General features: G+C 35.9%; 1 protein-coding gene across 2 annotated transcripts in view; it reads left to right on the top strand.

Annotated features, from left to right (window-relative positions):
• The window catches only part of LOC126812008 (ras-GEF domain-containing family member 1B), a 187,900-nt gene that overhangs the window by 33,409 nt on the left and 130,312 nt on the right, over positions 1-24,179 (top strand). For both annotated transcript variants that reach the window (XM_050538108.2, XM_050538109.2), the window contains exons 3-5: positions 16,946-17,038; positions 17,684-17,718; positions 23,876-23,966. In XM_050538108.2, the coding sequence (XP_050394065.2) occupies positions 16,946-17,038; positions 17,684-17,718; positions 23,876-23,966 (219 nt within the window). The remainder of the gene's footprint in view (positions 1-16,945; positions 17,039-17,683; positions 17,719-23,875; positions 23,967-24,179) is intronic.

Genomic DNA, 24,179 nt, shown 5'->3' with positions numbered 1-24,179 from the left:
AATAACAACCCTATAAAATCCTTTTATGAGAATGTATGTATCTATTAATATGAAATACAAGGACGTTAAATTGTATTTTTAATTGCATCTGAACATTAAAATACATTAACGATATTGATTAAAGTATAATAATACAAGAATGTTAAATTGTATTTTTAATTACATCTGAACATTAAAATACATTAACCATATTGATTAAAGTATAATAGCTTAATGTTATTCAATAGTTTGTGAAATTATTATCGTGAAATATGGTGATCAATTCAGGATAGAACATTTATTCACCTATATTTAGTCTTTAAAAGATCGTCTGAAATAGATTACGTCCATGATGAAATTTCGAATGATTTATTGACAATTGAGTAACCATTAAATTAATTATTGTTTGATATCACGCAATTTCTCTTATGAGAAAATAGAAGTTAGCTGTTTGGTGGATGGAATAGGCTAATTTTATCTTGTGATCTGAATAGTGAAATGTTTCATTATGTGTTTGATTTTCGATGGCAAGGCATGGATAACACATTATTTTGATTCTTTTGTAAGAAAAGAAATGAAATGTAATGGGGTTTAATGTCTTACCGGCAATACTATATACCGGAAAACACTAGAAAATACCGGAAAACAATCGGAAAACTACCAGAAAACACCATGTTATACTGAATACCGGAAAACCACTAAATACCGGAAAACACCCTAAATAGGTAACAAAGAGCCTGGTTCTCTGTTTGCGGAGAGTTAGGGTTATTGTTAGGGCTAGGGTTAGGTTTTTCAGGTGTTTTCCAGAGGACCAGCGGTGGGTTACCTATTTAGGATGTTTTCCGGTATTTAGAGTTTTCCGGTATTTAGTGTTTTTTCAGTGTTTTCCGCTATTCAGTATAACATGGTGTTTTCCGGTAGTTTTCCGGTAGTTTTCCAGTGTTTTTCAGTGTTTTCCAGTGTTTTCCGGTATATAGTATAGCCCATGTCTTACTGTTTGCTCCTATTGGGATAAGATAAGATAAGATGTTTGTTGCATCAAAACTTCCATTGAGGACAGCATGCATACATACACTAAACACATAGTCATATACATTTAATAATACATAATACATAGACAACACATAGACAATACATAGTCATATACATTTAATGATACATATTACATAGACAACACATACATGAATACACAAGTAATACATTCATACAAACAGTATAGTACATGTATATCTACATGTAAAGTGTTTCAGTTACATGTAGTTGCTAGTGCCACCAAATTTGATTTAGATCTCTTATCAAAAGCCCAAAACACATATAAAGCCACTGTATTGGCAATCGATTTTGGTGGGTTAAAGAGATTAATAAGATTATGAAGACGATCATACGCCATACAGTGTGTGCTATGAGGTAAATTTTGCCTGTACAGCTGCGCTACAACTTAATTTTATTTTGAATTCCATCTGTCAAGGTTCTTTTACATGCATGCGACCTTTTACATAAGACCTCCAGTTTTCATTCCATCCAAACAACTAGATGCTGTCCATTTGTCATTGGGGGGTTGGATGGCCGAATGGTTAGTGTATGTGCATTGTATCATGAGGCCTGTCATTGAGTCAACTGGTGTGGTTTTGATTCGCCAGTTGCTCGTTACAAGGTGTAGGGTCACCTGTCCAGCCTCGTGCGTTTTCTCTGGGTCCTCCGGTTTCCTCCCACTGCTAAAGACCCCTACGCGCAAGCAAATTGTTGAAATCAAATTGAACCATATGTTTGTCTCAAAATGACCTAGTTTGTCTGTCAAACTCTCTCTCTTTCTTTCCCTCTCCCTTTATCTCTCCATTTTTCAGGCCCTCGGTCCTGCACCTTTGACAAGGACAAACTTTGCTGGAAAATCCCTAGAACTTTTTCGACCAAATTTGGCTATTGACCCATAGCCTTACTCAGTGAGCCACTGTGGCTCCCTGCCAAACAGAGACCAACAAGATTTTTTTCTAGAGGAATTTAGCTGCTTCAGCGACCATTACGGAAATAATGGTTAGATGCAAAATATAAATATTATGATGACCACAGTGTGACCTTCTGGTCAGTGGATAATAAATCATCTTTAACTGACCATTGTTATCAGAGTTTACCTGTGTGATATAGATATAGATAGATATAGATAGGTATATATATAGGTATATAGAGCCTGCAGGTGTGTGTAATGTACCAGCTACTGTCTCATAATAGAAATTTTATAGTTTAATGGTTTTATTATTATTTTATTAGATTTGAAACAAGAGGTGTTTAACAGGGTCATCGGGGGGTGGTGTAGTATTTTATGGTCGGGGATTACAATCTTTTTCTGATATCTAAGTTTTCACAGGTTAATCAAGGTTAAAATGTAGTCAAATTGATTATTTAACTTTTAATTTAAAGATACATTATGTAAGATTTAGATAAAGAGCTAGCCATTCTTGCAATAATAGTTCGAAAATAGATAATGTAAAATGAATAATTTGAAAATTTCATTCAAATTACTATATTGGAAACAGAGATATTAGCCTTCAAAGGTTTGACAAGACGTGCACTAATTTCAACCACCGTACTGGTTGTTCGAAGCTATGTCTCGCTCCTCCATTTTTAGCTTAAATCAAAATATGGCTGAACTGTTCTAATCTATTTAATATCGGAGAAATCCGATGCCATCGAGAGTTGATTATGGCCTGGATAGGTTAATTAATGTCTAATTAATAATTTAGATAAAATTTCAGGCCTAAAGAAAGACCTGTAATAGGCAGATTTAGCTCTTGCATAATGTATCCTTAATTAAGAATATCAAAGGTAGATTATCTCACAGCTTGGAAACGAAATGAAATGGGGTTTAACGTCCTGCAGACGTTTTGGCCGAATGGCGGTGCTACGAACTACTCTTATCTCGATTTCCAACTTTTATGTGCAAGCCAATAGCATCCACTCGACATAAGCCAGGTCATTTCGGGACTAACATTTTATTTCTATAATTCGCTTGCTCGTATGGGTCTTTAGCAGTGGAGGGAAACTGGAGGACCCGGAAAAAACTTGTGAGGATTGGACAGGCGACCCTACTCCTTGTCACCAGGGAATCGAAACCAAGCTAGTTGACTCGATGACAGAACTTATGATACCATTTGACAAACCAACCCCTCGAATCATTTTGGACTGAAATTCATTTCCGGAGATTCATCTTATAAAATATTATAGTTTGACAATCAATGGCTTTAGCTATAGGTTTATAATCGAAATGGGTATTGCTTCATACACCTAAAACAAACATTGTTGACATACAGAACCAAGAGAATGCAGCACAGAATCAAAACAATCGTTTTTATTCAGTGACCATTAAATACATTCTCCTTGACATTTACGTATCAGATGTCAAATTGCAATCTGGTCATTTTGTCTTATCTGTTGACATTTCAGTAAAGTAATATTTTTTTTTTTAAGCTAAGGTTAAGGGTCTTTTTCTGTCACCGACTTCAGGTCATAAACTCTCAATAATTTTGTTTGTGTGGTTCTATATCATTTGTTTTAATGACAGATGGAATGAAATGACATTTTGATTTCATGAGCTGACAAATTGTAATCTGTTTTTTATTTTGACATTTTATTTCTTCTGAGAAACACTTTACAGATAAATAAAATCAACCAGATATTTTAATTGTTAAATTATACTGACAAGACACATTAAATTTGAAAAAATCAAAAAAAACACAACTTATTGATAGAATAAGAGATAAATGGGGTTTAACGTCCACTCGACACAAACTAGGTCATTTTGGGACTGTCATATAGTTCCATTTTATGTCAATAATTAATTTGCGTGTAGGGGTCTTTTGATTCACCGGTTGTACATGACAAGGAGTAGGGTTGCCTGTCCAGCCTTGTGGGTTTTCTCCTGGTCCTACGGTTTCCTCTCACAGCTAAAGACCCCTACGCGCGAGCGAATTATTGAAATAAAATTGAACCATATGTTCGTCTCGAAATAACCTAGTTTGTGTATTAAACTATCTCTTTTCTTTCCCTCTCCCTCTCTCCATTTTTCAGGCCCTCGGTATCCTGCACCTTTGACACACACATTTGACACGGACAGACTTCGCTGGAAAATCCCTAGGAATTTTTTCGATCCTTGTCACATACAAGCGGGCAATTGAAACCACTCAACTTGACTTATAATGACAGACCTTATGATGCAACACGCACACATTAACCATTTCATTTTATTTGGTTTATATTTATATGCTGCCTGTAATGGGGTGTTTCCCTACGATAAAATCTTATCATATATATCACTATCAGGTACTAGCTAGTTGATGAGTAATATAAGAAAGAGGATTATAACCAGGTTAAGTTCATTAAAGGGTTGAATATGACATGATAAATACCTGTAGTAGATTGTTGATAATTTATTATATCTATTTTATGACTTATATATATCTATAGTGTAAGTAACGACTAGTATATATACTCCCGTTAAGTAGGCAATAAGAATATAATTAACAGAATATTTTATGACTTATCTTTATACTGTAAGTAACTACTAGTGTATACCCCCCATTAAAGTAAGCATGAAGATTAACAGGCTTTACAAACAAATTGTAGCAATGAATAATACTGTATTAAGTTCCTTAATTTAGGATCTTTTGTCTTTCATTTGTTTCTGCTACAGTAGGATACAAACAGTTGTAGCAATAAATAATACTATCTTGAGTTCCTTAATTTAGGATCTATTGTCTTTCGTTTGTTTTCTAATACAGTAGGCAGGGACGGATCCAGGAATTTTTGCAGGAGGGGGTTTGCCAGGTTCCTGAGACAATGTATCTCCCCCCACCCCCCTCCATGGTCTCTATCGTCATTTTGACGTATATACATACACATTGAACTTTTTAAACAGAGAAATTCAACACCTTGTTTGACGTCAATTTTTATTATGAATTAATACAATGACATTGTGATTCAATTTCATGGATGCAAAGCATTAATTGTGATATCACATAGTCTATATCATTATCTCGTGCTTTGAGTGCCCATCCTGTCCCACATCTGACGATAAAGCCGATAAAACTTTTCTCATAAAAATTGTTGATTTACAAAAAAAAAAATATGTAGCTGAGCAGGGGTGGGGCAGGGGGGGGGGGGCAGGGGGGGGCGGGGCGGTGGGTTTCGACAAATAGCTACAATTGTAGCAATAAATGATACTATCTCAAGTTCCATAATTTAGTATCTTTTGCCTTTCATGTGTTTCTTCTACAGTAGGATACCTTGTTCATTAAAAATGTATTATGTAAGATTTAGATAAAGAGCTGGCTGTTCTTGCTATAATAGTTCAAAAATTTGCTGAAAATTTCAGGAAGAGAGAGAACGGAAAGGAGAGTTTGAGAGGGTCGAGAGGGTACATGTAGAGAGAGAGAGAGGGTGGATGGAGATAGTGAGAGAGGGTGGATAGGGAGGGTGTATGGAGATAGTGAGTGAGGGTGCAGGGAGGGTGCATGGAGATGGTGAGAGAGTGTGGATAGGGAGTGTGCATGGAGATAGTGAGAGAGGGTGGATAGGGAGGGTGGATGGAGATATTGAGAGAGGGTGGATAGGGAGTGTGCATGGAGATAGTGAGAGAGGGTGGATAGGGAGTGTGCATGGAGATAGTGAGAGAGTGTGGATAGGGAGTGTGCATGGAGATAGTGAGAGAGGGTGGATAGGGAGGGTGCATGGAGATAGTGAGAGAGGGTGGATAGGGAGTGTGCATGGAGATAGTGAGAGAGGGTGGATAGGGAGTGAGCATGGAGACAGTGAGAGAGGATGGATAGGGAGGGTGCATGGAGGTAGTGAGAGAGGGTGGATAGGGAGTGTGCATGGAGACAGTGAGAGAGGGGGGATAGGGAGGGTGCATGGAGGTAATGAGAGAGGGTGGATAGGGAGGGTGCAGAGAGAGAGAATGGTGGGATAAAGGGAAAGAGAGGATGCAGAGTGGGAGATAGAGAAAGTTAACAATCCACATTTCTCTTTCTTTCTCTGTGGTTATATATAAAAGTTGGTACAAATCCTTGTGTCTATAATCTCGAGGTTTTATCAGCTTGATGCAGTGTCAGTTGAGAGATTAAACGTTTACATGTGGATTTATAGTTTGACTGTATGTTGACACAAAGAAAAGAAATCGAAAAATAAACTGAAACGAGTTTTCAAGTCTAAAAACATTCCAGTGCTTGTTGAAATAAAGCGGGTGATACGAGGAATGACCTTATTTGTCTATGAAGACAAGAAGATCAATGGCCGTCTGACACGTTCCTGACGTTTAACTGTCGATAATTTATGTTGTATGATGGGTAACAGAAAGGAAGTGAATTGCACGTAATGCGTACCTTTTGGGGATGATTCTGTATTTTGGGATAAACATAAAACCATTGGCAAAATGCAAAAAAAATTACAGCCAGCCTTCCCACTATTCTTCTTTGTTTAAGTTGAAAAGCACAGGGTTTTACAAGGTTTGAAGTTTTAAAAATGAATACAAGAGGACTCAGTCGTCAGTGTCTTGAACTAAACACCTCCTGTTTAGAATTTAGAGGACTGTTATTGTCCATTTCATACCGCTTAAATTTTTCATTAGAGGCCGAGATCGCGTAGATTTCCTAGAATAAAGTTTTGAAGTGTAGAATTTTTGGCCACTGCAAACAGAAAATATCACCCAGAAAATATTCATTCGCAGTGAGTCGTCCAGGAAATTTAGAGGTCTGTTATACTCATTCGTCGCCACTTTTCAACCAATCAGAATCCAAGAAATTTCTGTTGTGGGCTACAATATCCTGCCCTCTTGTATGTCAAATTTGTTACCATGGAAACAAAAAAATAATTTGTGCCTCTAGCCCTGTAGAAACGTCAACGCTGATTGATTAATCAATGTCTAACGTCATAAGGTCTAAAGCCGCTTGTATGACCCCTAACGCAACCTCCCAGTACAACTGGTCAGATCTTCATGTAGTGTAGGCCATCGAAAGTATAAAAAAAACGAAATGAAATAAAGATCTGTATTTTAATCAGATTGGTTTTAGCGTAGAGTAAGTCGTGAAAAATTTGATATTGTCATCAATTGGAGCATATTTTAGCATGGAATAAGCTGTAAAAATGAGATATTGTCTGCGAAATGCACTTAACGATCCATGGCTTTAACTTTATGGTTTCAGAAAATATAATTTTGCATAATGGATTGTGTTTGAACACAGCTTGATCGATGAGTCAGACAAAAAATGGATAGACTTTACAATACATGTTATATATTGACATGAACAATAAAATAAATTATTTTATTCGATAGAGGTATCATAAAATGACAAATAAAAAGACTGCAGGCTTCTAGGTACAATATACTTTACATGTTGGTAAAAAGCCTGCTGTGAGGGTTTTTAGTACAACTATTATAAAATCATGTAATAAAATATCTTCTGGCTGTTGTCGATGTGGGATGGTATATTATTAGATTGATCGAATCATTTTCAGTAGAAGGCTTGATCTTGATTTAACTCCGTACGTCTTATCAATCCCTTCAATCCCTGCATATTTCGATTGGCTACTGAACCAGCTGGGGAGCCTATCAGATTCCTTGATCATAGCGAATAACAAACCTTGCGCTTTCCAGCTAAAATGTCTTAAGTTCTTTCTTGGAGGTAACATGTTTGATTTGAGTGTGTTTGTGTCACAGCCTCAGATTGGACGCCATTGTTTACGTGTAAGCGTTAAGGGGAGTTAATGTAGCTATAAGTTCAGAAATTGCAGACCAGTCTAGTAACGTCTAGATGTTGTAAAATTTGAGGTCGTTGCTTCATGAACATGAGGTGGAGTGGGGGGTTGGGATGGAGTGGGGTTGAGGTGGATTAGGGTTGGGGTGGAGTGGGGTTGAGGTTTAGTGGGGTAAGGGTGGAGTGGGTTTGAGATGAAGTTGGGTGAGTTTTTGTATGAAATCTTCCGGCTGTTGTAGATGTGAGATGGTTTTAATTTTATCAGATTTTGAGGTTGAGGTGGAGTACGGTTTGAGGTGCAGTAGGGGGAGATTTTGTATGACATCTTCTGGCTGTGAGATTAGGTTGTGGGGGTTGGACAGAGAAAGCTCATCAACTGTTATATAAAATTTCCTTTGGCTGTTGTGGATCTGGGATGGTTTTTTAATTTATATTATGAAAAGTTGGAGAGTTGGGTGGAATGGTGGAAGCAAATCCTAGAAGCACAAGCACAATTTCTATGTGAAAGCAGCCATTGGCTAGTGCTTAACCAATATTCTGTAATTTTAATATGTACACAAAAAAGGGGGTGGATTATTTTGTAGGTTGACTATGCCAGGATTATATACCCTAATACATAAAAACATGAAGAACCGTGACGTGACAAATAACACATGAAATTAAGGAAAAACAGGCAGTTTTCATTGAGGGAAAAAAATATAAACTAATTATGAGTGACTATAAAACACTTTTTTGTTTATATTTTTTTACTAAAAAACACCATTTAAAGGAACTAAATCTCTAACTAAATATTAGTCCCGAAATTACCTAGTTTTGTGTCGAGTGGATGTTAAACCCCATTTCTCTCTCTCTCTCTCTCTCTTTCTCTCTCTCTAACTCAATATTTTCCATAATATTTGAAATTAAAGGGGTATTATGGAAGATTAGATAGTTCTTGCTCTAATAGTTAAAAAAATAGATAATGTAAATAGAATATGCTGAAAATTGCAGTCAAATGCTCCATTCTGAACCAAGATATTACCTTTTGAATTTTAGGCTAAAGTCTGTACATTAAAAAAACAAAGTCTCAATTATCCATTATTCCAATTCCCTAAGTTTCACAGTCTAGCAATAGCATCAAGAGTTTATTATGATCTGCGTAAGTTAATTAATGGGAGGTTTAGCTCTTGCATAATGCATGTTTAAAAATACAAATTAGAATTCAATATTGGCCAATTTCAATCAATATTGATGTTGTTATCTTATCGTGAAAATATAGGATTCTAATATCCAATATTTAACACAATGAACATTTTATATATCAGTACACAAGTTTTGTATTCTATGGTTTCGGGTGCCATTTTGTAATGAACAAATAAAAACATATCCTACAAGACAATGCGGAAGTAATTAGTAAAGGCTGATTTACAAATGACAAAATATTAATAAAAAACGTGTAGAATGCACTGAGCAGGCGTAAACAACAGCCATTCAAATTAAACTGTTCACATATTTCACCGAACATAATTGATTAAAGATAACAATATTTCTTTCAAAAATTGCATAGAAATCACTTTACATACATTCTATTCACATTACATTAATATGTGCTTTTAGAACCATTTTTGTTTGTTATGCCCTTTAACACAAATTTAACTACGAATGGTGTTTTTTTACAATATGGTATTTAAAGAAATTTTTCCTTAGTCCAGAAAAGTAGGACGTTAAACCGCCATTTCATTTCATTTTATTAATATGGTTTTACTCTTGTCTCAAATATAAACAAAACCCCGAAATTTCCCACCATTGTCACTACATCATCACCATCATCATAATCATCTTACACAACAAATGGAGGAGGAATGTCATGTCTTTTCCTTGGGGGAACAACTTGTGTCAAGGTTCTCCGAGGGAGGAAATGTTAAATCTGTTAATTACGGCCGTTTTAAGTGTCCTTTACACTGTTCAAATATAGCAGACGGGTGAAAATAACGAACTTCATTGCTTAACAAATAATCTGGGTATTGACTTAACGGCTAAACCAGGGATACGCTTGACAACAATTGTGTTAAATTGTACAATCAAGAAAAAAAAATTCTAGTTAACAATCGTATAACCACTTTTTACGTATTTGCGATAACTTTTCAATGTATCACTTTGGGATTTTTTTGTCCTTGAATTTTGAAGTCAAAAAGTACGATTTAAAATGACTTTGTTTGGGATTTTTTTGTCCTTGAATTTTGTAGGCAAAAAGTACAATTTAAAATGACAATAAAAAGTGGCGTAAATACATGAGAAGGGATCCTGTCTCATCACATGATGTGATAAAAAAGAGAATTAACTGTTCTGGTTTTTGGGGCAGTTGATTAGTTGTGACTGGTTAACTGTGAACAAAAAATGAATAAAAAATGATAATAAGCAAAAAAGTTGTGAGCTGTCAGGTTAAAATTGTTGGATGGATGAAAAAATGAGAAAAGGCATAAATATTTGACTTCTAGGTGTTAAGTATGGAAACTCTAGATCTACTCAGAGAAAATAAAATTAAATAGGGTTTAACATCTTAAGGGTTCAAATTTAATCAAGAATCTTTAAAGGGGCTTTATGGGAGATTAGATGAGCTGGCAGTTCTCACTATAATAGTTAAAAAATAGATAATGTAAAGAGAGTATGCTGAAAATTTCAGTCAAATTACTCCACTTTGAACCAAGATATTAGCGATTGCATTTTAGGCCTAGTCTCGATCATCATTACTAAAGTCAGTACGACAGAAAACAAAGTCTTGATTATCCATTTTGATGTTAAATCATCCATCAGACCTGCAATAGGCAAATTTAACTCTTGCATAATGTATATTTAAATTTCTGCAATAACCAGACCAATAAAAACATGCATAGACTATGATATGATTACAAAAGGTATAAACACCTGGTGGTGGTGAATAAAAATCCAATTTTGGTCCAAAATTGGCAACACAATTAATATGAAAATAACACCATGTTCAAGGGTGTATTTTATTAGACTAGCCATGTTTTGTGTTTACATGTATATATACATATTACTTCCAAGACTACGGTGAAGTGAATAAACTCTATATTTATAAGAAAATAGAAATGAGTGAACGTGTCCCTGGACCAGTACAGGTAAGAGTGGATCTGAGTGATATCGTTGGGGCATGGAGGGAGAGAGAAATGGGGTTTAACGTCCACTCGACACAAACTAGGCCATTTTGGGACTAACATATGGTTCATTTTTTTATTTCAATTATTCACTTGCACGTATGGGTCCATTAGCAGTAGAGGAAACCAGAGGACCCAGATAAAACCCACGAGGTTGGACATTCAACCCTACTCCTTGTGACGTACAAGCGGGGACTCAAAACCACATCACTCAACTCAATAACAGACCTTTATTTTAACCCATAAGTAACATTTTGAGTATTCTTCGAAAGGTCTAGATTGAAATGTTTTTTTTATATATTTTGGTGTGTAAATGTTTCAATGATGTAGTAAATAACTGTTGATAATGAAACAAGAGGGTTGCTGCCATATTGACCCAAACAAACGTGTTCAAATCTTGTAATTCTGGTAAACAAGAGACAGAGTATACTGAAGAGTCTCTGGATAAATTTGTTCGTAGAATTGATTCGTAAAAGATTAAATAGACATAATAGATCCGAGAATCTTGGTGTTTTATTAGAGTTTAATTGTTGACAATGTGTCAAGATGAGAAGGCTTTTTATGTTTTACAATTTAAAGCGGAACTCCAACTCATTGTTGCCATTTTAATTTGTGGAAACCACTGTGGTTCAGTGACTAAAACCACTGGCTTACTCACCGGCAAATCTGCAGTTTGATTCCAGCCGATATATTGTAGATAGGATCAGGGTCGCTAGAACGGTGCGAGGGCCAGGGTACCAAAAGATAGGGGATGTTCTCTCCCCCCGGCCTCTAGAAAATTTTGAAATGTGTTAATTCCAAGAACGCTGTTTAGAGCGCCTCTAGCATTCCAAATTTCAACATAAAACCCTTTAAAATACATGATAATGAAACAGACAAAAACCTGAATATTCACAATTTTCGTATCATGAGCAATTCATCTCATAAAAAATTCTTTTTAATTTGACATTCAATACACCAATCTTCATCAAAAAAATAGAATAAGCTTTTTGAACGAGACAGTAGATTTAGAGACACGATTCTTGCAAGAGCTCATATTCAGGAGCATGTGTTGATGAGACACTATAATGAGACTATAATTGACCGAAATAATTGAAAACTTTCATCATTAGGGTATGGGTATACATGCATACCCCAGAAAAAGGCAGGGTACTATTTGTATACCTTGGTACCCGGGTTCCGGCGCCCCTGGATAGGATGAAATTACAAAATTCAGTGGAAGCCAGTGGCTCAGTGATAAGGTGCGGGTTTATTAACCAAGAGGTTGTGAGTTCGATTCTGGTGTCAGTCGAGAAAGAGAGGGTTGTTATGTGTTACAAATTAAAGCAGGACGCCAACTCGCTGTCAGATTAGGACGAAATCACTAATTTTGTGGAAGCCGCTGTGACTCAGTGGGTAAGACACTGGCTTACTAACCAGCAGTTGTCTATAGAAAGAAAAGGTTTTTAGCTTTCACAAGTTAAAGCGGAACTCCAACTCGCTGTCAGATATTTTTAATTAGGATGAAATTACTAAATTTGTGGAAGTCACTGTGGCTCAGTGATTTAGGCACTGGTACTAGCTAGCAGGTATGGGGTTCGATCCAGGTGTCGGCTGAGCCAGCATCAAACTCACTTAGCCGCCGTGGCTCCCCCTAGGTTGATGCAGAGCAGTAGGATGTTAAATCAAATTTCATTTCTGTAAAGACTGTTCGACCATATTTTAAAAATTTAAGCCGTTTTTTTTTTCTCTGCTGTTCTCATAGTGGTAACTTTTCCAACTTTCTCAGTGATTTCTCCACGTATTTCATTGTCAATATTGACTAAAGGAACATAAACTCTACTCTCATATGATGAAATATTGAATTGTTTGCCAGTGATGCAATGATTGAAGTCCAGGTTCAACTATTTAAAACTTTTTCTTTCGAGGGATTTGTACACAGCACAGTTATTCTAGATTTTATATTGATGAAATGTCAAAATGGAATTGGGTTTAATGTCCTGCAATGACTGGGTCAATCAATTAGAGTGCATGCCATACCGTGTGCAATGAGGGAAATTTTGTCTGGACAGAGGCACAATGGATAATTTTATTTTGAATTCCAACAGTCAGGGTTTTTTTACATGCCTACCTATGTGTTCATTTCAGTTTTTGTCCCATCAGAACAACTAGACACTGTCTTTGCACAGTGGGAACACCTGAGGAACTCTCTCGGCTAAAACCAAGAGTGAACCCGAGACTTCTTGGTGACCATCAAATATCAAACACTACACTTTATACAATGTAAATATATAAAGTACTATATAATATTTGACCATGTATTGGACTCTTTGTTTTGTAAGATGCACGGTCGCCCGTCCAACCTCGTGGGTTTTCTCTGGGTCCTCTGGTTTCCTCTCTCTGCTAAAGATCCCTACGTGCAAGCGAATTATTGAAATAAAATTGAACCATATGTTAGTCCCGAAATGACCTCTCTCTCTCTCTCTCTCTCTCTCTCTCTCTCTCTCTCTCTCTCTCTCTCTCATTATAAGATGAGGGATCGCCCAAACTAAAAAGAACAACATATGCTTTGTTGATTAGTGATGATTGGCAGAGGTGTTCAAGTTAAGATGAGCCTTTCTTTGGGCAACCTTCGGCGTGGAGGCGTCCAAACTCCATGTCATGGACATGCTTGAGGTTCGGATGACATTTGGGGGGTTGGATGACTTAGTGGTTAGCACGTGCGTGCTGTATCATTAAGTCTGTCATTGAGTCAACTGGCGTGGTTTCGAATACCCGGTTGTACGTGAAAAAGAGTAGGGTCGCCTGTCCAACCTCGTGGGTTTTCTCCTTGTCCTCCGGTTTCCTCCCACTGCTAAAGACCCCTACGCGCAAGCGAATTATAGAAATAAAATTGAACCATATGTTAGTCCCGAAATGACCTAGTTTGTGTCGAGTGGACGTTAAACCCCATTTCTCTCTCTCTCTCTCTCTCGGATGACATTTAGATTTAGATTTTTGAAAAATCTATAGAGCTTGACCCATACAAATCCCCCTTACCTGCAAGCCCTTCAGATATAGAGCTTGGTGCATACAGATCCCCCTCACTCCCAAGCTGTCATTTTGGGACTAACACATGGTTCAATTTTATTTCAAAACTTTACTTAAGTGTAGGGATCTTTAGCAGTGGGAGGAAACCAGAGGACCCGGACAAAACCCATGAGATTGGACAGGTGACCCTACTCCTTGTCACATACAAGTGGGAAATCGAAAACATGCCACTTGTCTCAATCACAGACCTTCTGATTTCATGCACAACCGTTCCCGCATCACAGGGTTAAAGGCGATGACATCATTACAATAAAAACTATTTTAGGGCGAGATATGTTTGATATCAGCGTTTCAGTTGACACTGTTTACCTGGGACACAAGACCTGCCGCAAACTATGATCAAACAAGACCGTATCGTCACTTATTTTAATAGATTAACAAATTACAAGGTAAAATAACCTTTGATGTTATTGACCTTCTCCGTCGTCCTATTGACCAGATCAACATAATTAACCTCCGGATTAATTACCAAAAACCTGACGCATGAATGGTTCATACTAATCTAACGTTTGCCATCTTTGTTTGCCGAGCAGTTTCTGTTTCTTCCAATGTTGACAAATGTTACATGTTTATTTGTAACTGTGATTGGTCAAACAACCTTTGATGTTAGAAGATAATACATGAAAGCTGATTGGTTAAATAAAGATAGGTTGCCTGTGAGTAAGATAGCTTAATTGAAGAAACCAGGGATCTTGATTTTTTGGAACTTAAAGGCTCGATTTGTCCTTTTTAGCGCTATAGGAATCCCCTCGCAAACTAGAATATCATGACATTTTTATGTCTAATAGGAATGTCAGTCCAAAAATTGTTAACATTTCTTTCAGTTGAAGAAAAATACATTATGGGAATTTGATAAAGAGCTGGCAGTTCGCACTATAATAATTAAAAACTAGATAATGTAAAAGGAATGTGCTGAAAATTTCAGTCAAATTGATCCACTCTGAACCGAGAAATTAGTGATTGAATTTTGGGCCTAGCTTCGATCATCATTACTAAAGTCGGTACAATAAAAAACATAGTCTTGATTATCCATTTTTTGATTTAATCATGAATGGTGGATGATCAGCAGATCGGATTATAATCCAGTAAATATCGCAGGCTAGCGATGACATCGAGAGTTGATTATGGTCTGGATAAGTTAATGTCTAATTAATAATTTATATAACATTTAAGGCCTAAAGAAAGACCTGCAATATGCAGATTTAGCTCTTGCATAATGTATGTTTAATTTGTGGACAATTTGTTCTCAGCCATTGGGGGTCATGGTGGCTAAGTGGGTAGGACGCTGGCTTGCTAGCCTGGAGGTCGGGTGTTCGATCCCTGCATTGGCCGAGAAAGTTCATCCGGATTTTCCGGCATGTTTCCCCCTTGTCAGTGATGCAGGGCGGAGGTCCTGACAAGGACAGCTGTCTAGTTGTTCGGATGGGACAAAATAACGAGGTCCCGTATACACATTGGCGTGCACGTAAAAGATCCTTTGACAGTTGGAATTTGATATAAGAGTAGGCCATAGTGCTGCTGTGCAGGCAAAATTCCTCTGATATCACACTATATGGCTTATGCCTGTCTTCATCAGCCCAGTTCGGAGCAGAAAAGTAGGACATTAAACCCCATTCCATTTCATTTCTCAGCCGTTAGTCCAGTTGATGCAGAACAGCAGGACATAAAACCCCATTTCATTTGTTCTCAGCCGTCAGCTGACTGTGGAACGTACTGGATTAACATAATCACATCGATGACAGCTTTTGTTGTCACCATTTTAAGAAATGTATGAAAGAGAGTCGCCAGTGAGACTGGTTGTGTTTGCCGAGGATTATATCGGAATGGACAGAAACATGGCAGATTCTTTCTGTTACAAATAAACCACATCCTTTTTATGTTTCAGAATTTTTATTGTCAATAAACTTTGTTTTCTTTAGTATGATGTGCTGAAACAAAAGAAATGTGATTTTTATAACAAAGGAAATGTTTTCATCTTTTAAAACTAGAGTAATATTAAACATTAAAAATTGTTTCTACAGGAAGAAACAACAAAATCGGTTTCATAAATTTTGTGGACAATATCTGATTTTCTATGACTTAATCATTGTTAAAATATCACATTTCGCAAGGCTTAATCCAAGCTAAAATATAATCAATTTCATAAATTCTGTGGACTGAAAAAGATGAGAGTCACTGATTGTTTATTTTTCAGACAATATCTGATTTTCTATGACTTAATCCATGATAAAATATCACATTTCTCACGCCTTAAGCTAAAATGTACTCAAGACTGATTATTTAACATTTAATTAAAAAAACAAAACCAAAATACCAACAGTAGAACCTTTGTTTTCAATTGGATTTAAAAGAGCCCAATGAACACTGAAGATTAAAGTCACTAATCCTGATCATGTAGATTTCGTACAGTATCTGATTCTCCATGGATTAAAGGGCATATGGCTCTATTCTTTGTTACCTTTTAGATGAAAATGTGTCTAAAAACACATATCACTGTAATATGAATGGGAAAAGTGATATATATTCAATACTTAAAATATTAGTTGTAATTTATAATCAGTTATGTTCGGTGAAAAACTTTAACTTTCCTAATTGAATGACATTTATTTATGCCTGCTTAGTCCATTTTATGCCTCATGTACTGATTTTAAAATGTTCATTTTGTCCTAAATATTAGATATTAGGTTCCTATAGTTCCACAGCAAGATAACAATATCAATATTGATTGAAATTGATCAATATTGAATTCTACTTCATGTTTTTAGTTTCGAACATAATGGAAATATTGAGTTAGAGGTTTAGATTCGTCAATTAATGTTTAACATTTCATTAAGAAAACCAAAATATAAAAAGACCTGGGCATTAAAAGATTCTATCCAACACTTACAGGTGCCGCTGGTTTGTTTATTATGAGCAGAGGATTCTGCAACTATTGATCATTAATCATTGAATTATTATTACAATAAATTAAAAGTTATATTTTAATTTTTTTTTGTTCAGGTGACGTTTCGTCTACTGGAAGCTGAGAAACGCAAATTAGAAATCTTCCACAGAGAGCTTGGTATTCATCTGAATTCACATGGATTACAAAAGGTAACTATGTCGTTAAAGAAGTAGGAAGATTTACCAAGGCCCAATATTTCTATATAAACAGCTAGTATAGATTCTGACAGTGGTGTGGATATGGTGATGCCTGAGGGCCAACTGCTTGATTATATGTCCCCAAGACTCAAGTAATGTCCTATTACATGGTTATATGCCCTGCAAGACTCACGTATAGATCCTAGTACTTGATTGTACGTCCCCAAGTCTTAAGTATAGATTATACACCCACCAAGACTCAAGTATAGATCCTAGTACTTGATTGTATGTCCTCCCCAAGACTCATGTATAAGTCATAGTACTTGACTGCATGCCCCCCCCCCCTGCCAAGACTCAATGACTCAAGTATAGGTTCTGGTACTTGACTGGTTGCACCCCAAGACTCAAGTATAGGTCTCAGTACTTGATTGTATGCCCACCAAGTATAGATCCTAGTATTATTAACATCAAACTCATTTCTGACCATGAACATCAAGCAAGGTCAATTTGGTGTCGTTTTGTTGTTTTAAAGATGCATTATGTAAGAAATAAATCTGCCTATGTTTTATTTTAGCTTTAAAATTTATATAAACTATTTAGATAATTTAATCAGTTCCCGTTATTCTTTTATTCCTTTTTTTATTCATATCTTTCTAGAGAAAGGAGGTCGAGCAACTCAGAAATAATATCAGGTATGTATTATTCTTTAATTTAATCTGTAGCGGATACTCTTTTGACTTGAAGCAACCAGAGTGAGAGATGGGTTTGAAACTAGGTCATTTAAGAGAGAGAGAGAGAGAGAAATGGGGTTTAACGTCCACTCGACACAAACTAGGTCATTTCGGGACTAACATATGGTTTTAATTTTATTTCAATAATTTGCTTGCGCATAGGGGTCTTTAGCAGTGGGAGGAAACCGGAGGACCCGGACAAAACCCATGAGGTTGTACAGGCGACCCTACTCCTTGTCACGTACAACCGGGGATTCGAAACCACGCCAGTCGACTCAATGACAGACTTTATCATACGGCGCGCGCGCTAACCATTCAGCCATCCAACCCCCCAGGTCATTTAAGGAATATATGGTTCAATTTTATTCCAATCATTCCCTTGCACATATGGGTCAAAGCATTTTTTACAGTTGGAATTCGATATAAGAATAGATTGTAGCGCCACTATTCGGGCAAAATGTCTTCATTAGCCCACTGGATGCAAAAAAGTAGGATGTTCTTCTAAAGGCGATAACTTGGCTTAGAACGAAGTAATTTGACTGAAATTCTCAACATATTCCCTTTTCATTATCTTTTGTTTTAACTATTATAGTGAGAACTTTCAGCTCTTGATCTTAATCTTACATAAAGCCCCCTTAATGACTAGGTAGATGATTTTAGCAATATGTAAAAGTATTTAACTTAAAGGCTCAATACCATTCTTGTTGTATGAGAATATTATGTCCCAATCTTTATTCTGGTCAACAAATTGTACTATTTTACAGTATTCCAATTAATTGATGAAACAAATTTCATCTTAACACACCTAATTTTAAAAATTGGAAAAATTCAACTCAATGATTTGAAAAGCCTAACGTAAAGCTTTTCAAATGTGACATGGATTTAAAATATTTTCGAACCCTCTGGACAAGTAAAATAGGATGTAATGGATAATTTTACACAACAGGTAGGACACTTAAACATCTTATACTTAGAATATTTATTTACTTGAGCAGTCAAGCCAGCAAGAGTGTTATTGTCCCTTTAATATAAAATATATAGCATTAAAAATTAAAAAATAAACTCATAATTCCATCTTAAAACTTTGGTTGGGCTTAACAAAATAATGAATGACTAAACACCTGACTGCGTTGAAATGTATAAGATTATTGTTACATCTAAATCTTACATGATGCCCCTTTAATGACTACGTAGATGAATTTAACAATATATAAAAGTATCTAAGGTAATATAAAATATATACCTTTAAAAATAAAAAATAAACTCATAATTCCATCTTTGGTTAAGCTTAAAAAGATAATGAATGAATAACCCAAACACATGACCGTGTTGAAATGTATAAGATTATTGTTATATCATTGAGGCTGAATTAAGACGTGTTTTACAAAGATTTACGTTAATTTAACAAATGATAAAAGAAGATTTTATAGCGGATATGGTCAGGTAGTATTACCATGTTACAGACATGTCAAGTTCTTGTGTTTACATAGAGAGGAAATGTCAAAGGTTAAAGGTCGTTTTAACAGAATGATGTAAATGAAATCAGCTGATTAGATGTAAATAGTCTTGTTTGATTTCATTTTGTTGCTTTCATTTAAATTAGATGACATTAGTAGGACATTAATTTCATTTCATTTGGTGTAACATTTAAAAAAGTCTTGTTTGATTTTATTTTGTTGCTGTCAAGTATTTAATTTAGGTGACATTAGTAGGACAATAATTTCATTTCATTTGGTGTAACATTTAAAGGGCCAATCCCAATTATATTTTAGAAATTAAAACTGGTTAATTTTGTGTTAAAAGCCCCTAAAATCTTCTACCTTAGGGTCGAGCAACTAACTCATTATACGTGATACATTTTCAAACAACTTAAACCTGTCAATCTTCATCTGGAAATGGAGACTGGTGTCCCAAGCTGTATTATACAATGTCTGGATAAAACCAGACTTTTATGTTATAAAAATAACTTGTAGGTAAAATTTATCTTTCGTTATCAAGTACAGCACATGGGTAATTCACTGTATAGACCTCTAATGGAATGGCAATAGATTATCGTGTCACCCAAAGAAAAAAATTGACCCAAAATCTTAAAAGAGTTACGTGTCCGGATAAGCAGTATTGACGTTATGGTCCAAACATCTCAATATTTTGAGCTGAAATTTTGAGACAAGGTACATAGACCATTCCTCTATATTTTGGCTCTTAAATTTCTTATGTACTTTGACTTTTATTTTTGAGACTCTGTTCAAATCGGGATAGTGTATTTAAAAGAGAAGATTGATATCAGCCCATTTAGGTGTATATAGTGTTGTCCCTACATACACTGTAACCCGGGTATCATTTAATCTTGTGTCTCTAGCACTAATTACTTTCACATTCGTTTAATATCAAATCTTTGTTTAAAAATTTGTAAAAATCATTTAAAATCACCCAAAATCATCTAATTTGTACTTTTGTCTAGATTAAAGCTGACTGATTAATTTTGATAATGAGTGTCCAATTTACACTTTGGGGTGCACATTAAAGATCCCTGGGCAGTTGGAATTTATTATTAATTTTCCTCATAGTATACTCTATGGCGTATTCCCACCTTCATAAGCCCAGTCGGAGCAGAACAGTAGGATATTTAATCCCCATTTTATTTTTATCTGATATTTGAACCAGTTTTAAATAACCTCTATATCTATTATTTATCTGCCAGCATGCATCAATCGGATGATAATATGATGATATAATATGTATTGAAGATCATAGGTGTACGAACCGGGGGATTTTATATCAGTGTAACTTGTTCTCAAACTCAAAAAGCAGTTCCAGAAAATTCACTCCACTGGCTTGCTGTAATTTTTCAAGATTTTAAATCGGTTATTTTGTCATTTTGATCTTTCGGCCGTGACTTAGGCTTATACCGTCAGCTGATTCATTGTTTTGACCGGTGTGAAATTAAGATTATGAATTGGCATAGTCAAAAAGGCCTGTACGCCTATGCTGAAGATCATAGGGCCTGTTATCTATGTAAGTCATGGGTCGCATCCCATATTTTTTTTATAAACTAACCTCACTCTCTTTGTTTACTAAATGCCCTCGTCTGTTCTTGTTCATTAGACAGAGGGCCTGACAAGGACAGCTGCCTAATTGTTTGGATGGGACGAAAAACCAAAGTCCTGTGTACACATTGGGGTGCACGTAAAAGATCCCTTGACAGTTGTTATTCGATATAAGAGTGGGCAGTAGCACCACTATTCAGGCAAAATTTCCCTAATAGCACACTGCATGGCGTATGCCTGTCTGCATTAGCCCTATTGGAGCAGAACAGTCAGATGTTAAACCTCATTTCATTTCATTTCTTGTTCATTAAGTGTGATTACCCATCTAGCTTGTTAACCTCACCCATGTCAATAAGTGAACCCGACCCTCCGGTTTCCTCCAACTGCTAAAGACCCCTACGCGCAAGCTAATTATTGAAAAAAAATTGAACCATGTGTTAGTCCCAAAATGACCTAGTTTGCATCAAGTGGACATTAAACCCTATTTCTCTCTCTCTCTTACGTCCGCTTACACCAAAGTGATCTCGCAGATAAATGTTAAACCCCCATTTCATTTTATCTTTTATGCTTCCAGAGCTTACGATAAAAAAATAAGCTGCTTGATTTTCTTCGTGTCATGTTCAGAAATTCCTACTTGTAGTGTTAAACTTTCGCATCACTAGTAATCTCATTGTCGTCTGTCTTTCACAACATTGTGTCATCATTCACTACATGAAATGTCACAGTCGAGATTCTGTGGAGTAGTATCTAAAAATAGATCTAATGTTTTGTGGATTTTTTTTTCTATTTGCATAAATTAATTTTGACATCTCTGTTTCATTATCACATCACAACCAAGTCTGTTATTTAGACCGTGAAACTAGGTTTTATTTTTCTTGAGTGTGTTTTGCATAAATTATTTTGACACGTCTTAGATAGGGGCAGATCCAGAGGGGGGATTTATCTCTTTAAAAAGCTCAATGTGAGTGTATGCCTACGTAATATAGAGACGAAACCCCCTCCAGCAAAAATTACTGGATTCGCCCTTGATTAGTTTGGGTGGTCGAATTGTCCAACACACTGCTTTAGACAGAGCAAAAGAGAGAGATGGCACTTAACATAGACTAGGTCATTTCGGGACTAAGATATGACAGGGCAGGGCAAGGTTGGCCAGGGGACTCTTCTACTGTAATTGTTTCAAGTTGTGTGGTTATAGGCGTACAGGCTCAATGCTCGTTAGGGGTGGGGGGGCAGAACCTGAAATGCCCCAAAAACTTTCGGGTTGGGATCCCAAAGAAAATTTGTGTTATTCAATTAACGTAAAATTAGTGTTTTAATAGATTTCGGGCACTTTATTTTGCCAACTAGATAAAATAATATGTTTTGTTTTCACTTGACCCTTCTGCCCTAAAAGTCAGATTACCCGAAAGCTAGGGGAGAAGCTCCCCCTCTAGCTTGTACGCCTATGTGTGTGTTTTCGCTCCTGTGGTTTTGTTTGACAATGAGTAGGATTTTTTTGGAGGTATAAATTATTTTGACATTTCAAATGCTGTCTCACGCTTATAGACATGCACTTGATAAAAGAAATATCTTATTTTAAAGTCACAATGCATCATTTACATAGATTGATGAAATTTCAATTCAACATGTCTTTGTAAATACTAAACGGAATTGAAGCATTTAAGACCAATATTCCTATTAGATATTTCAGAATATTGTAATCTTCTAAAATGACACATCAGGACTTTTATATTTTTCCTCAAAGTACACTTCTAGAAAATACATACAGTTATTTTTAAGTGTTAGAAACTTCATGGTTTTTAACTAGGTCCTCAGGTTTGTCTCCCCAAACCGCAAACCAATTGTTGAATTAAAATTGAACCGTATGTTAGTTCCAAAATGACCTAGTTTCTGTCCAGTGGTCTTTAAACCCCATTTCTCTCTCTCTCTCTCTCTCTCTCTCTCTCTCTTTCTCTCTCTCAAATTATTTGAAGACTAAAGGGAGATAACCATTGTTTGGGGACTAAAGGGAGATAACCATTGTTTGGAGACTAAAGGGGGGATAATCTATATCATAAAAACTATTTGAGTAAATTTAGCAATGTAATTTATTAAAGATTTCAATTTGCTTTTATTAATTATACAAGGAATATTCAATGAAGAATATCTTAAAAAAAAAACAAAAAAAAAACCCCCAACAAATAATTAAAATTTAACAAAAATACTTATAGTCGTAACATGATTGAACAAAATGTTAAATAGAGAGTTGAAGATCATAAACAACCAAAAAGTGTTTTTATAAAACTAATTTGGTATACAAAAATTATGCAAATTGATCATGGAGTTATGATCATTTAAAGTTTACATTATTTTCAATGGATTTCAAGCCATCATTTTTATTTCTGTTATATAAATTATTGTACTTTTTCACAAGTATGAATAATGTTTGAGGGGTTGATTCAACGCGTATGCATGAAATCAAAAGGTCTATCATTGAGTCAAGTGGTGTGGTTTTGATTCCCCGGTTGTATGTGACAAGGAGTACCGGTAGAGTTGCCTGTCCAACCTTGTGGGTTTTTTCTGGGTTCTTCGATTTCCACTCACTGCTAAAGACCCCTACGCGCAAACGAATTATTGAAATAAGATTGAACCATATGTTAGTCCCTAAATGACCTGCTTTATGTGGAGTGAACATTAAGCCCCATTTCTCTCTCTCTCTCTCTCTCTCTCTCTCTCTCTCTCTCTTAATAATGTTTTATACTTAGATGTGCTTAATTGGGATTGAAACCACAACACCTGACTTGAAATTTTACCTGGACAGGTGTGCTATGGCCCACTCTTATATTGATTTCCAACTGTCACGTTGTTTTTTTTTACGTGAATGTCATCAGTTTTTTGTTCCAACCAAACAACTAGACACTGTTCCATGCCAGGCCTTCCGTCCTCCAAAAACTCGGAGAGGAACTTTCTTAACATTTAATATTCTAGATCCATTCCATGTTAGTAGGGTAAATTGTGTTTATGAGTGAAATAAATTGTGTTTGTGGGTGAAATAAAAATGGAGGATTAATTGTGGATGTTTTATATTTCAGTCGTATACAGCATCAGTATGATCACCTAGACGACGAATATAGAGTAGCCGCCATGGGCGCGCTAAAACGGACCAATCTAAACAAGAGGAGGGTGAGTACAGTTTTATAATCAAACACCTTTATATTAAACCTAGGTCATAACACACTGTATCTGTTTTGACCAATCTGATTAAAATACAGATCTATATTTCGTTTCGTTTTTTTATACTTTCGATGGCCTACACTACACGAAGATCTGATCGATTGTAGCGATAGGTTGCGTCAGAGGTCATACGAGCGGCTTTTGACCCTATGACGTCAGACA

This window comes from Patella vulgata, chromosome 2 (genome assembly GCF_932274485.2).
Source record: "Patella vulgata chromosome 2, xgPatVulg1.2, whole genome shotgun sequence".
NCBI lineage: Eukaryota > Metazoa > Mollusca > Gastropoda > Patellidae > Patella > Patella vulgata.
This window is presented reverse-complemented; position numbering and strand designations above follow the sequence as displayed.